General features: G+C 34.5%; 2 protein-coding genes across 2 annotated transcripts; both read left to right on the top strand.

Moving 5' to 3' along the window:
- The first annotated feature begins 233 nt into the window (after positions 1-233).
- Positions 234-720, top strand: LOC143604288 (L10-interacting MYB domain-containing protein-like). The gene is made up of 2 exons (XM_077080817.1): positions 234-539; positions 613-720. The coding sequence occupies exons 1-2, from the start codon at positions 234-236 to the stop codon at positions 718-720; spliced, it is 414 nt and encodes a 137-aa protein (XP_076936932.1).
- Positions 721-12175: 11455 nt separating this feature from the next.
- LOC143604291 (uncharacterized) lies at positions 12176-14190 on the top strand. Its single transcript, XM_077080818.1, has 3 exons — positions 12176-12489; positions 12570-12795; positions 13689-14190. The coding sequence occupies exons 1-3, from the start codon at positions 12223-12225 to the stop codon at positions 14129-14131; spliced, it is 936 nt and encodes a 311-aa protein (XP_076936933.1). The 5' UTR covers positions 12176-12222; the 3' UTR covers positions 14132-14190.
- The last annotated feature ends 868 nt before the right edge of the window (positions 14191-15058 follow it).

Here is a 15058-nt window from a genome sequence, read left to right on the forward strand (position 1 = left end):
ATGAATCTTGTTAGATATATGCTTAGGTTTAGGTTTTGTTATTTATTAATGTTAATTGACCACTTGATTATTGATTATGTTTTGGTTTGATTTCTTGTATTAGATTTGTACACTGAAACAATTATTGTTTTCTATATTATGATTAACTTATAAATCTTGTTAGATATATACTTAGGTTTAGGTTTTGTTGTTGAATATTGATTATGTTTAGGTTTTGTTGTTGATTAATAGAAATGGGAGAGAAACAACAATGGTCAAATGAGCATCTAAAATGCTTATTAGAGACTTTCATTGAAGAGGTAAACAAGGTGGGTAGAAAAGGTTTGAGTTTGCAAAAAGATTCATGGAACAACTTAGGGCGTGTTCTTAAGGAAAAGTTTGGATTGGAGTTGAATAAAAAACAAATGAAAAATTCCTATGATAATCTTAAAGCCAAATACATAGGATGGGTGTATTTAAAAAACAAAACCGGCAACCTTTACAATGCTCAAACGAACACGTTCACCTTAACAAATGAGGAATGGGAGGAATTTAAGAAGGTATGTTCATATATTTTATTTTTTAATATCTAGTTATAAACAAAACTTATGCCATTTTCTACTTTGGGTTTAGGGACATCCAAAGGCTGCATCATTAAAAACAACCCCGTTGCCATTTCCAGATCTTTGTGCACGATTATTTGATGGTAATACTGCCACTGGGAATCGCAAGTGCACCTAAACCCAAACATCAGTGGTTGGTTCCCCTCTTCTTGTTGTCATCGGGTCCAAAAACTTATGATTATGGACAACGTTTTTGTTGACACTAAAGATGATGATGTTGGCACTATTCCTGACCCGACTCCTAACCCTACTACTGAGCCTACTCATGAGCCTACACCTGAGCCTACCCCCGAGCCTAATCCAAATAAAAGGGCCAAAACCTCAAAGTCATCGTCTGTCACTATTGATGATTTAGCAGTTGATGTTCAAAAGGCCTTACAATATTTGCTTAAAGGCAAAGATGGGCCTACAATTCGTAAATGTAAGGAGAAGTTAAGCTTGGTTGGGTTAGAAGAGTCGGACCCTCTATTTGTAGCCGCTTTTCGTATATTTGGAATGTTGGAGTTGAGAGAGGTATGGATGGAATTGCCAAATACTCCCGAAGTGTTAAAAGGGTGGATCAAGATGACAGGTATAGGTTTAGGAATATTAAAGGAGTGAAGAACTTGGTATTTTGGGGGTTTTACATTTGTTTTTGCTATGTTGACATTGTATGCTTTTGGTTTATGTTGAATGATTGTTTGGTTTATGTTGACATTGTATACATCGATGACATTGTATGCTTTTGGGTTTATTTGGTTTTATGTAGAATGGTTGTTTTTATGTTTATGTTAATTGTTGTTGTTGATGGTTAATGGATGTTTATTTTTAATGGTTGTTTATGTTTTATTATCATAGGATTAGAATGGATCACGATAAGAAATTACTTCTAGTAATTCTTATATACGTGTATATCTGCTATTTTTGGAGGAGAGGTTTGAAACGAATGCGAGACAATGATTTGGCTATGACGGGGCATAAATACACGTTAGAGTTATTGCAAGGAAATCCCAAACAATGCAATGAATTGCTACGTATGTCTCGTGAATCATTTGTCCGACTATGTGCACTTTTTAGGACAAATTATTCGTTAAATGATAGTAAACATGTATCGGTCGAGGAGAAGATGGCTATGTTTTTTATGATAGTCGGTCATAATCAACGTTACGTATTTATCAAGCGTAGATTTCAACACTCAAAGCAAACAATTCATAAATTTTTTTATGATGTGTTGGATAAAATGATGCTTTTCGCAAAAGATATGATAGTACCAACTTCTTTCAATCTGAATCCAAACATTTCGGGACATAATAAGAGGCTACGACGAGTTTTTAGAGGAGCAGTTGGTGCACTAGACGGAACCTTGATACATGTTGCTGTCCCTACTAAGGAACAAGATTTATATAGAGGAAGGGGAAAAGGGGATTGTTATCAAAACGTATTAGCAATTTGTGACTTCAACATGATTTTTATCTTCATCGTGGCGGGCTGGGAAGGGGTAGCACATGATTCTAGAATATTATCACAGGCATTATCAGATCCACATGCGCCATTCCTATTTCCACCACCAGGTATGTTTATTGTTTGTTACTTATTTCTATCTTAGTTTAATAATCTAATTAACTTGTATATCTTTACAGAGAAATATTATCTTTGTGATGCCGCGTATGCACACACGCGAGAATTTATGGCTCCGTACCGTAATGTGAGGTATTGGCTTGGAGATTTTCGTCGGAGACATGCATTGACAAATAAAGAAAAATTTAACCATGCACATGTAAAACTTCGAAACGTCATTGAGCGTTCTTTCGGTGTCCTAAAAGCACGATTCCCTATATTGAAGAGGATGGCACCATTTTCGTTGGAGACACAAAGAAACCTCACAGTTGCATGTTTCGCGATACATAATTTTATTAGGAAAGAAGGTTTGAGCGACGAGTTGTTTGAACAATACGATCAACCCGATGTGTCATTCAGAAATACTCATGTACACGTTGCTGATGAAGACGAGGTTGAAGCGCATGGCACTGCATCAGATCGTGAATATATGACACAGTTACGAGATGAAATTGCGGAGCAGTTAATGCAAAGTACCGAATAGATTATTTGAAAAAAAAATGTTCTTGTTCTTTTATGAATATTATTGCACTGTTGTTTGACTATTATTTAAATTTCGATGGTGAATGACTTTTTATTTATATTTCAGCTTATTTAAAGATTTCTGTTTTATTTTAGCATTCTGCAGACATTAAAAACCAAACAGTCTTCTTCTTGCAGACTGCAGAGGTTTGGTCCATCTCTTCTGCTACAGATGACTGCGGATGTGATCTGCAGACTGCAGACATTTTACCTCTAAAAAAACAAACAGCACCTAAGTGTGAGCCAATTACACATAGCTTAAATGTCACAGCCTCCCGACCCTATACCTCGGGCGGGGAGCCGTGAACGTAAGCGGTGGTATCGGTGTTTATTATTAAAATATTTAGCAGTAGAAAATTCATCAAGATCGTAGTTAGGAAAAATTTATCAGAGTATAAAAACACCATGATTCTAATTCTATAAACTGGGAATAAAACCCATATTTATACAAATACAGTTTTATAGGGATAAGCCCTAATTTACAAAACTTATTTCTTTATTCTGGTGACAAGCCATTTATTTAAACTGGAAGCCCACATGCATTATTCTTGTGTCTCTAATAAGTCACATGAAACATGTTTAAAAATACATTATCAGCAAAAAATACTAGTGAGTACATTAATTTATAAATGACGCATTTTACAGTTACAACATTAAGATGTTTTTACATCTAGCTGCTTACAAATTATCGAAAGATACTCCTCACTCGACCGTATCTGTGACTACAGTCATATTACTTATTGGCTAGCACTTGTCTAATAAGTAACGTGTATTAACCCATTAGGCAAGCTTTGTATACAAAACCCTACAATACCAATAGTAATTGTCCCGTAAATCTACAAAGACTTCATCTCTACGATGTAATTAAAACCTTTCGAATATATTTTGAAAGCATTCGGACTATCTGTCATGAGTTTAATAAGTTAAAAAAATCATCATGATAGTATTGGAAAACCAGTTGTCTCACGCAAATGTGAGTTGTAAAAAAACTCGAATGTCTCTCCTTGCGAGTTTAAAAATAAAGAGCTCCCTGGTATTGAGCACCTAGGTTAAACACAATGTAGTATATCCATAAGATTAGAAACTTTACACGATGGCACAATGTCTTTCCTTGTACATACAGAGCTTTTGGATTCGTGTACTAAGCTTCTTTCGATCGGATTGGTTATGACTACTCGAGGTATTATACTAATACCTTTATAAAACAGAAAGTGAGAGATGTGTGAAATTTGGGATGATAAAATGAAGGCTAATAGACTCCCCTTTTATGGCTGAACCATTATTCAGTCGAGTATCGCGATAACCATAAACAAGGGTCGTCGCTTAGCGTGACGAGCCTATTGCTTGTCGAGTCAACCCTAGCAAGGCCACGTGGCAGGCATACGTATCGTGACGAGGCTTATTTCAATATGTCTCGTAGCGCGATGAGAAGATTTGCAAAGTGCAAAGTGCGCCATCAAAGTGCCATATTGCGCGCATCGCACTTCGCCCGAGCTCGTGCGCGTCGGGTGTTTCGCACCCATTGTTAAGATCACTGAGTGTGTCTTGCCATACAAGAATATTATCACATAAGCTCTCTTTCTTAAAGAGCTTACAAATTTTGTAATTTAGTGGTATGAGACAAGAACTCACTTTCTTATTTATATTAAGGTGGAAGCATTCTATCTTCTTCATCCACCAATGTGGGATGAAAACTCACTTATTTTATTTACTTCACCTTCCATTTGCTTATATTTACGGTTTGCTATAGTAACATGGGCCAAGGCTTTAGCATATGCGACCAATGTGTGTGAAAATGTGTTTATCTTCAAAGATGCTAAGAGTTCTAATCTAATGGCGCGGACGGTGTATAGATTTAGAAGTTGATACAGAGGGATGTGAGTTATCTAAGATAAACATAATGGTAATAACGTATAAATATAAGCCCAACAATGATCAATGTTGTACATTTTTAAGATAATTTTGTGATCGGTCCATCTATTAAAATTAGGTTTATGCTTTATGTTTATCCTATAAATGATCTAGATAACAACCTTTGTTTTTTTTTATTTAATTCATGATTCTTAAAAGACAAGCCGTTGCATGAGGCCTGAAGTTTATTTAAGGTTTAATTATGTTCTACTCTTGTATCCTCGCAAGTTCAATTCTACCTCCTCTATCATGATGCTCTTATCCATCAATCTTTTTAATTTTATGTTGAAACTGCCACTTTCAAGACGACCAACAACGTCCATAGATATCGCGGTCACAATATGTATGGTTTAACATTTAAAATATGATTGTCTTTAAGTGGATGTGTAAAACAAAGTGCTCATATCCTAACGTTTTAGCATCTTAAGCCAAAAAAAATAATAATAAAAATAAAATAAAAATAATAATTATACATAGGGTTTCTATTTAGAATCCATTTTAGGCCATCAAGAGAGGCTTAAAAAACTAAAAACTTTATAATTAAGAGAGAATAAATATTTTTTTATTTTATAGTCGGTATATGTAACTAAAATATCCATCTGTCTATATAAATGTCTATCAAAAAATCGTATGCGTCACTCTTTGATTGCTTCCCACACCTCTCAACCTACCAGATTGCTTGATTTGTGATTTGAGTCTTCCCATACGTTTGACCCGAATTCGCGGGTATTGGTCTTATCAAACTCGGATGGTTCTTAAATATGTTATAACATATCATTTATTTGTAAAACTCTTTCATAATCAAACAATAATTTCCGTGGGTCATGAGTCTCACCAAACTCGGATAGCGCTTCAATGGGCTATAACATCTCATTTATTTGTGAATTAACTTCTTAATAATCAAACAATAATTTTTATGGGTCACGGGTCTCATCAAACCCGAATAACCCTTAAACGGGTTATGACATCTTATTTATTTGTGAAAACCATTTAATCATCAAACCCTAATTTATTTTCTCTCCTCTTTATATTTTCCGTTGCCGTCCTCTCCATCACAAGGTTAACTTTCGATTAACATCCACCATCGTCAACCTCCACTCTAATGCATCAATCACCATCATCACCTACATCAACCGTCTCTTTTTTCATAAGACAAATATTTTTGTTCATGTTTGTTCATTTAAAAAAATAACATGTTCGTGTTCATTTATGTTCGTTCGTTGAAATCTAAAAACTTACGCATCTCAAATGGAAGAGCTAGAAAATGTAATGAACGTAACAAATTAATAACACGCATTAAATTAAAACAAAGCCACATTAAAAATAACACAAATCATTACAAAATATAAAATAGTAAAATAATTAAAAACGAAAATCTAAATAAATTCCCGTAACACGGGGCCTCAAACTAGTGATTAATAATCGGTTATATAATTTTGAAGACTTTAAAATATTGGAGCTAAACCCCTAGCCCAAAATATTTGCACATGGAGCCGATCTTTTGTCCTTTCAATAGCTAGCAATTTGTATTATTGTAGTGAAGAAGTAGTGATAATTGCAATTATGATGAATGATCCGGTTAAGGTACAAAGTAATAAACTAGCCAAATATGTTGTTATTTGTTCGAAAATGACTCGCTGAAAGATAGAATTAACTCGCACCCAATCTAAAAAAGACTAAAATAGAGCAAACATATCAAAGAAAACGAGTCCAAACTCTATAAACCGAATTTCCTTATCGAGTTCTCCTATTCACTTATAATAAAATTATAAATTACAACTTCTAGTAAAGATATTATTTCTATCCTTATATTTTAGTTACGAACATGAAAAACATGAGAATTTGTTCTTTCTCGTCAGTCATCATATTATCGAAAGAATCCAAACAAAAAGCAAAAATGACAAAAATATAATAATTAAGTTAAGTTTTGTAAATGTAACCATGATCAAGGGTAATACAGTCTAATGACATTGATTAGTTTCCACCATTGGCGTGACGCCGCGTATTAAATCCATTCCAGTCTCATGACAGTACCAGACATGAGACAACGCATTATTGCTGGGCCCACCTCATCAGATAAGCCTCGTTAAATGAACGATCAGGATCATGTGGTGAGGTTCATCTAGGCTGTCACGGTGGTCCCTGAGCACGAGGGGTCACACTGTATCGAAATACAAAATGGGAATATGCCTTCTGTATAATTCTAGTTGCTTCCGTTAGAATGGATTTTACTAAAATGAAAAGAATGTATAAGCTTTGATGCTTGAAGTACAGTTGGGAAAGCTAGTTTCAGTTTGGTGGTAGTGAGTTAGTTTCTGGCGAGAGTAGAAACTACTGTTGGTAAGAGCATTCCCATCCCAACCATCAAAACACCTACTATCTTTATAATTTAAAAAAATCATCCAATTACTCACTCCATCCTATCCCCTATTCATATTCTTCATCTCTAAATTATGAAAATATTGTACAGTAACTTTTCATATATGAAAAGCTACTGTAGCACACTCTATCTCAATTCTCAACTGCTATCATACTTTCACCCGCCTCATCACTTCTTCTCCCGCTCATCTTTCTAGGGTTCATCGGCCTTTCTAAGTAAACCAAAGGCAATTGATTCTCTCTGAAGCAAAATCGTCAGCCCTCTTTACCATCTCCATTCCCTCTGAAGCAAATAAAATACCAAAATCAAAGAGTCCCGGTTCGAATCGAAGCAATTGGTGCCCTTGTGTTCACAGATACAAGCTGCAATAGGTACACCTCTCTCTATTTATCGCTCAATTTCATTATATTTATTATAGGATTCCAACTATCTTCATGTAATTTACCCTCACCCTTGTATACACTAGCAAGTTGAAGCCTTTATGCTGCAGATATTATTATTTTCGCTCATTAACATTAAATACACAAAATAGATTAATGCCCAAATTAGGTAAGATCAAATAAGTACCTGCATTGATTTCATTCATTGCTATACGCACAGAGGGGTCAGGTATAATGTCCACTATTAGAATGTGCTCTATCATGTATCCATATTCTCCCATCACCTGATATATTAGGGACACAATTGTAATTTCATAAGGTTCTAAACCATAAATATATTGCTAATACAATATAGTAATATACCTTCTCAAGTTCCTTCAATACTGTTTTTGCAACTTCATCTTTCTGTTCAAAGAGTTAATCCAAGGTCATTCTTGGAACTTGTGCAAGTACAACTGGGACGAAAGCCATCTTTAAAAGAATAAGATTTTTATTAAAGATTTTACAATTTTGGACAAAAAAATGTGATATTTACCATAAAAACATAAGCTTGAATTTGTTCAGCAGGGTTCTGCAACTCGTAGAATGCATCATCGGCACTTTGCTTGATTACTCGATACTGAATTGATGAAATTATTTGCACAAACACATTGACCTGCAAATAAAAAAATTGTTTAAATCTTTTAAGTTAATAGACTAAAACACATGGTTCATTGTGAATGTATACTACAATCTTCGACATTTATGGAACGAAGATGATAATGAAAAAACGATCATGATAAATGATTACTTTGATTAACTGCGTGTAGGGGTGCAAACGAACCGTACCACCCAAGCTCGAGCTTCAGTAAGTGAAAACGAGCCGAGCTCAAGCTTGGTCGTTTACACCAATGATGTAGCAATAAAAAGGCTTAAAGTTTTAATAATTGACGATCAAGATTTTAAATTTGCTCATCGCCCTAACCCTAAGAGCATTCCCATTCCATCCATTAAAACCGAACAGTTTATAATAGCTTCCATATTATAAATTACTTGAATACATTATTATATTATTAATGCTTTTATAATGCTTATCTATGTAACTGCACATTGTTTGACTGGTTAAAGGTAAACTGTTGTCATTCTGCTGCTCTTATAACTGCGCTTTGTCAGTCTTATGACGGCTGGGTTGTCATTTGTGGCAGTTTACCCATGAATTGGGTATAATTGTAGGGAGAAACAAAAGGTGGCATGCAGATAGGTCTAGCAATTGCCAACAATCCAACATTTATAACGCCGAGAAAAATTGAAGCGACTCGTGAAATTACTTAATCATTTCATTACAGAATGTGTAGCTTTATTATAATTCCAGTTTCATGGCAAAAACTTGCATGATCAGCAGCTTATTTGTTCATTTTTTGTTTGTGAATTACAAATAAAAAGCAATATAGTTGTTGCAACATATTTCATCTTTGGCGTTGATAAAACTCGTATATATTTTGACAGGTTGAGTTAATTGCATATTTGATCACATGCCTCGTACATTCTTTCGCAAATTGTTAACATACATATCTTCTGAAGATGATAGTGATGTTGATCTTAACGAAGATGGCGAAGGACAATGTATTCGCAAGCGTCGTAGGTTTATTCGGCGTAATCATATTCAGGGACATCAGCGTCTATATCGCGATTATTTTGCAGAAAATCCCATATATCTTGCAGATCTATTTCGACGAAGATTTCGTATGCGTCGTCCTTTATTTCTCCGTATTCTAAATGAGGTAGTGACTCACAAGCCATACTTTGTCCAAAGAAGAGATAATGTCGGAAGACTCGGTTTATCTTCTATGCAAAAGATATCTGCAGCACTTAGAATGATGGCATATGGGGTTACCACAGATTTTATGGACGAATACATAAGCATTGGTGAGAGCACCACAATGGAGAGCCTCAAAAAATTATGTGAGACGATAGTAAATATCTTTTCAACTGAATATCTACGTTCACCAAACACCAATGATATTACTCGATTGCTTGCTGTTGCGGATCAACGGGGATTCCCTGGAATGCTCGGAAGCATCGACTGCATGCATTGGAAGTGGAAAAATTGTCCCACAGCTTGGAAAGGTATGTACTCTGGCCACATTCGTGAACCTACTATTATTTCAGAGGCGGTTGCCTCATATGATCTCTGGATATGGCATGCATTTTTTGGCATGCCCGGTTCCACATAACTACATTAACGTGCTAGAGAGGTCTTTCATTTTCACGAAACTTGCGCAAGGGCGTGCTCCTCCAGTCAATTACACAGTTAATGGCAACGACTATACTATGAGGTATTACCTTGCAGATGGCATTTATCCTAAGTGGCAAACTTTTGTAAAGATGATTCCAGCACCAAGAGGGAACAAGCACAAACATTTTGCAAAAGCACAAGAATCTGTAAGAAAAGATGTCGAGCGAGCATTTGGAGTACTTCAACAACGATTTGCAATCATTCGAGACCTTCACGAATGTTCAAAGTGAGTGTGCTAACAAATATAATGAAAGCATGTGTTATTCTTCATAATATGATCATTGAAGATGAACGTGATGATGGTGACAATCTTAATATGGAGTATGATCAACTTGATGATGATCTCCCTGAATTGTCGCGCACTCATACATGTGAGTTTATGGACTTCATTGAACGTCATCTTCGTATTAGAGATAACTCGGCTCATCATCAACTTCAAGAAGATCTAGTTGAACATCAATGGCTACTCTATTCTCAACAATAAACGATATCGCGTTATATTTTATTATTTCGTGAATGTTATTGGTTTGAGTTAGAAGCATGCTATGTGATGATCATTAGAATTGTTTATGTAAGAACATAACTTATTAGCTCAACTTTTGTTTTAATTTGCATCTATTTGGGTCATTTGCTTGTAATGTGTTAGGAGTGTGCAACGGATACGACCCGGCCCGACCAACAATTTATTGCTTTTGTTAATCTTTTGTTTGACTGATTAATGCTTTTGTAATGCTTCTCTAGATGTTCAATAGTCAAACTTGTTTTTCCTTTTTTTTATCGTTAAAACATAGTCAGTTGCCATTTTCACTTGTATATAACTTCCATATTTTTTGTCAGTCATATAGTGTATAAATGGAAATTCAGACTACTATAAATTATAAATAGATAGCTTATATCATTTTAAATCCATATATTGATTATAATGTATGGTTAAGAATACTTCACGAGTTTGAGCCGAGTTTTGGTTCGTTTAATGTTTAATTCGATTTTTCTAAATATTTAGAAACTTTTTAAAAGAAGAATATAATATGACAAAATAGCAAGTAGTTAATATTGTAAGTGAGTAGAAAGAGAAAAGTTAATAAAAAAATAATATAGAGATAGATTTAGAGGATAGGATGTGAGGTTTCTAAAATGAAAGGTAAATTTTAAAAAGTAGTGATTTTTTGTTAAATTATAGGAATAACGATGATAGAGGGGATAAGAATGCTCTAAGGTAATAGCTTCGAAAGCTGAACAAAACACCCTTGAGTTATTTTTACATATACATTCACCTACCTTTGAACTTTCTCTTTATAACCCTTAAGAATATAATACAGTAACATTTTGTTCTTTAACGGTGAATACAGTTCTTTAAAATTATTTTTAAAATCCGCTTATTGTTTACTTCGAGTTTAACATTTTGTTAGTTGTATACAAACTATCGGTGTCGTAATCCACAAGTTTTATGCAATACACTTTTATAGCATTACTAGCAGCCTTTTCGAATACGACAACTTTAAAATTAACACGTACATTAACTGCCAAGTCTATTATTAATTGTTGAGATTATAAATGAATTGAACATCTATTGCATCATTCAAAGGAGTTTGATGTGAAGTTCGCTTACAATGGTTTCTTTAACAAATTAATCACCAAAACAAAATATTCCGTTCCTTTACCAGGCGGACATGAGCACATGCACCACTGGTTTTATTTAGGTTATTGATTTGCTTATGTTGTTTGTTTATTAGGATCGCTTATGATCTCTTATATATTAATTCAAATAAATTTATTACCAAAGTTACTAAGTCGAGTTCAAGTTAATTTAAGAGTTAACACGCTAGTCAATTTAAGATTTTGCAATCATTGTCCCATCAATCAATTTTAGATTTTAGTGCCATCAAGCGAACATACATTTCAATCAATGAGGTCAGAAAACGTGAGTAGTCGCTCAATCAATTATTTCAACATATGCGTCACATGTGAGTCTTGACCTCTTCATCGTTTACAATCTCACATTTGCTATTTATCCTTTTGTACATGTTAACGTTAGTTTGTGTTAAGCCGTTTTTAAAAATTAACGAACAAAAAGAACACGTTCACTTTCTTAACAAATGAGCACGAACACATACAATAAAATAACTTCGTTTTTGTTTGGATCCTATATCTATTCAATTTAAATACAACAAATGAACATGATCATTCATTTTAGTTCGATTTATATACACGTCTAACCAAACCAAAACGACCATTTTTACAGCTTTCTAAAAACTAGAAACTTTTAAAAGCTAAAGTGCAAAACCTAAAGGTCTATTGAGTAATTTAAAAAATAAAAAATGAATTTCCGAATATTCGAATATATCCAAGAGAAATTACTGACTCAATACTGACGTGGATTCAAGCTGTTGGGCCCACCATCTTAGACCGTCAAGATGAGAACCATCAAATAGCAACATATCCACGTGGCAGTCAATCACCACCCTATATAACCACCCTATTTCATTATTATTTCCATAGCAACAACAAAAACCTCTCAAATAAACAAAAAAATAACGTGTAAGGCTAGGCCGATCCATGGGCGGAGCCACCACCAGAATTCCAATGAGCCACCGCGTCTTGTCATCGAGCCACAATTCTAGCGGTGGAGACAACCCCGGTGATCAACCTTGCATCCAACTGTCCGGTACCATATTCGGGTTTCTAGAGAATGATACAACGTTGTTATCGTCCCCAGAAACCGACATGTTTCACCACATTGATGACGACGAGGACGAGGATGAAAACCTAGAAAAGATCAACGACAAGATTAAATTTTGGGAAACCCAACATCAAAATTTACATGTAAGTTTTGTACTTTATATCCATTTAAATAATTTAAATAAAATCTAGACGTTTAAATAATTTAATCCTATTCGTCACAGGCAACGTTGTACAGAACAACATCGTTAGAATCAAGAATCCGAACTACAACAAAGGAAGTACTTGCGGAACTAGATACGGCCGACAATGTATGTTCTTGCTCGAGACATGTTTCCGGCGGCTGTCGGACCTGCCGCATGAGAGAAATCTGCCGGCGGTTACAAAACTCCGGTTACAATTCAGCCATTTGCAAGTCCAAATGGAAGAGCTCCTCAGACATCCCATCAGGTAATTATTATTTCTTAAATAACTTGATATAGAAAACCAATCATTATTCATTACCATATATGGATTATCCTAAATTAATACCCATAAATTAGTCTCTAGATGTGTCTAGAGGTGGGTTAATCACGTTAAGTTTAATTATTATTTTTCCAACTACCAACAAAGAACATTTTATCCACACACGGAATGATAGACGTTAACCAAACCAGACATAAGAAACAAAATTCTGAATTGTTTTCCTTTTTAATTAATAAAATTACCTTGCCTGTTCTTTCGTGTAACCTTTTTGTATTTCGCTCATTCGTAAAATTTTGTAATTTTTACTTCGGTTTTCTAGTAGAATTAGGTTAGAACCGTGTAAAATGAGTTGGTAATTAAAAAAACAATAAAATAATTGAATTTAATAGTATACATAATGAAATATATTAAGGATAAAGAGAATTGGTACCGGAACACGTATTTGGCTAAACACCCAAACACTTTTATTGAGAAACTCACTCAAAACTCAATTACAATAATGAAACACTACACGGTTTATATAGACCAAACCTAAACACGTTTGAGTCTAACTAGGATTCCTAAACAATAGGTAATTTAATAAACAATTAAACAAACCTAACAACCTAAACCGACATGTATTAGGAAGTATTAGGATCCATATATATTCTTTAAATAACTTATGCCTTACTCGCCAAGTTACTTGCCTTACACTTCAAGGAAGATCATTCGAAATTACCAACAAAGGATAGTATATAAATATACTCGTAAAACTTTGTATTATTTAATTCTTTTATTAATTAAACTTCAGGTACTTTTACGTTTCCTAACAAAAATTAAAACCCGGATCTCGTTTACATAATTATCATGATTTTCTAATAAAAATCATCATTTCACAGGTGAACACACGTACATTGACGTGATCGACAAGTCGAACCGCAAGAAAAGCGAGACACGAGTGATCATAGAGTTAGATTTTCGTGGTCAGTTCGAAATGAAGAAAGGAAGCGACGATTACAACAGTCTTGTATCGAAGCTGCCCGAGGTGTTCGTTGGTAAAGTTGAGAGGTTGCTAACGGTGATAAAAATAATGAGTAACGCTGCGAAACGATGCATGGAGGAGAAGAAGATGCATTTGGGGCCGTGGAGGAAGCAACCGTACATGGAGGCTAAGTGGCTTAGAGTGGTTGAACGCACAACATCCATGCCGACGGTTGAACCGTTGGCGGTTGACCGTGACCCGCCACACGTGGTTAGGACTAGGGCCCGGGAGTCAATGCTGACTATGGATCTTCTCGACAAGTTACCGAAGATGTCGACCTATATGGTCCCTGTCGTTTAAGTGTTGTAACATGTCTTGTTTGGATTATATGACTTTTAAGTGATTATAGATAAGTTCGATAGTAGAGTGCCTAATTAGTTTGTGATGAATATAAGAGAATATTTTTGTGAAATAGTATTAGCATGTATTCATGTCCTTGATATTGTTAAATCAATATCGGAGAGTTGAAACTCTCAACCAAAATTGAAATTACGTTACAAAATAAATAAGTGTGAAAATGTTATTTGAAGGATTAATCTTGATAAAGTTGTATAGTATAAAGAGTTTAAGTAAGCCGATTTGGTTAAGTTCATTGTGTTTATTCTTTTTTAAAGGATACCTTTAAAGGAGCTTGAGTTATAGTTGTTCAAATTGTGTGTTCTCATATTTGATTTCCGGGGCCTGATTTCCAATAACATTTTACTGAAGAAAAGAAATAGATCCTAATAATTAAATTAGGAAAAAAAAAATAACCAGGAACAAAATCATGGATTTAGATTATACTTAAATAAATTTGGTTATGAGAGGTGGGCGCCTGTTAATATTTTGTATTTGTTCATATTCCGTGGCCTTGATATGCTTGTTTTAAGTGGGTTAGTTTTTGCCATCTTGGCTCCGTTCTCTTTTGTCAAATATGAATTTGCTAACTTTTGAATTAGATGTGTTTCAATTCGATTTTTCGTGGATGTGTTGTGTGTAACCATATCTTTTTGGGGCAATCGGTGCTTTTGCGAGCATACAACAAATCCTACTATTATGTTTCTCTCGTACTATGGGTATGCACATCCAAAAAGTACGTTTGTATACCTTTGAACCCTTCTGGTTTGTAATTAAGAGTAAAGTTTTTAATGTTAAATATATCTTTGATTGAACCCCCTTGCTTCCTGACAAAAAAAATATATATTATCTAGTTTGGTTAAACGGGATGAAAAGTTATACGTTAAACAA

The sequence above is a fragment of the Bidens hawaiensis genome, unplaced genomic scaffold, assembly GCF_021521415.1.
Source record: "Bidens hawaiensis isolate Kalapana, Puna unplaced genomic scaffold, B.hawaiensis_p1.1 tig00064644_1, whole genome shotgun sequence".
Lineage (NCBI taxonomy): Eukaryota > Viridiplantae > Streptophyta > Magnoliopsida > Asterales > Asteraceae > Bidens > Bidens hawaiensis.

Excerpts from the sequence above, each read along its gene's own strand:
- LOC143604288 (XM_077080817.1), top strand. The coding sequence starts at position 234 with ATGGGAGAGAAACAACAATGGTCAAATGAGCATCTAAAATGCTTATTA. Across the intron at positions 540-612 it reads AATGGGAGGAATTTAAGAAG|GGACATCCAAAGGCTGCATC; the intron begins GTATGTTCATAT and ends CTTTGGGTTTAG.
- LOC143604291 (XM_077080818.1), top strand. The coding sequence starts at position 12,223 with ATGGGCGGAGCCACCACCAGAATTCCAATGAGCCACCGCGTCTTGTCA. Across the intron at positions 12,490-12,569 it reads CCCAACATCAAAATTTACAT|GCAACGTTGTACAGAACAAC; the intron begins GTAAGTTTTGTA and ends TATTCGTCACAG. Across the intron at positions 12,796-13,688 it reads CTCCTCAGACATCCCATCAG|GTGAACACACGTACATTGAC; the intron begins GTAATTATTATT and ends ATCATTTCACAG.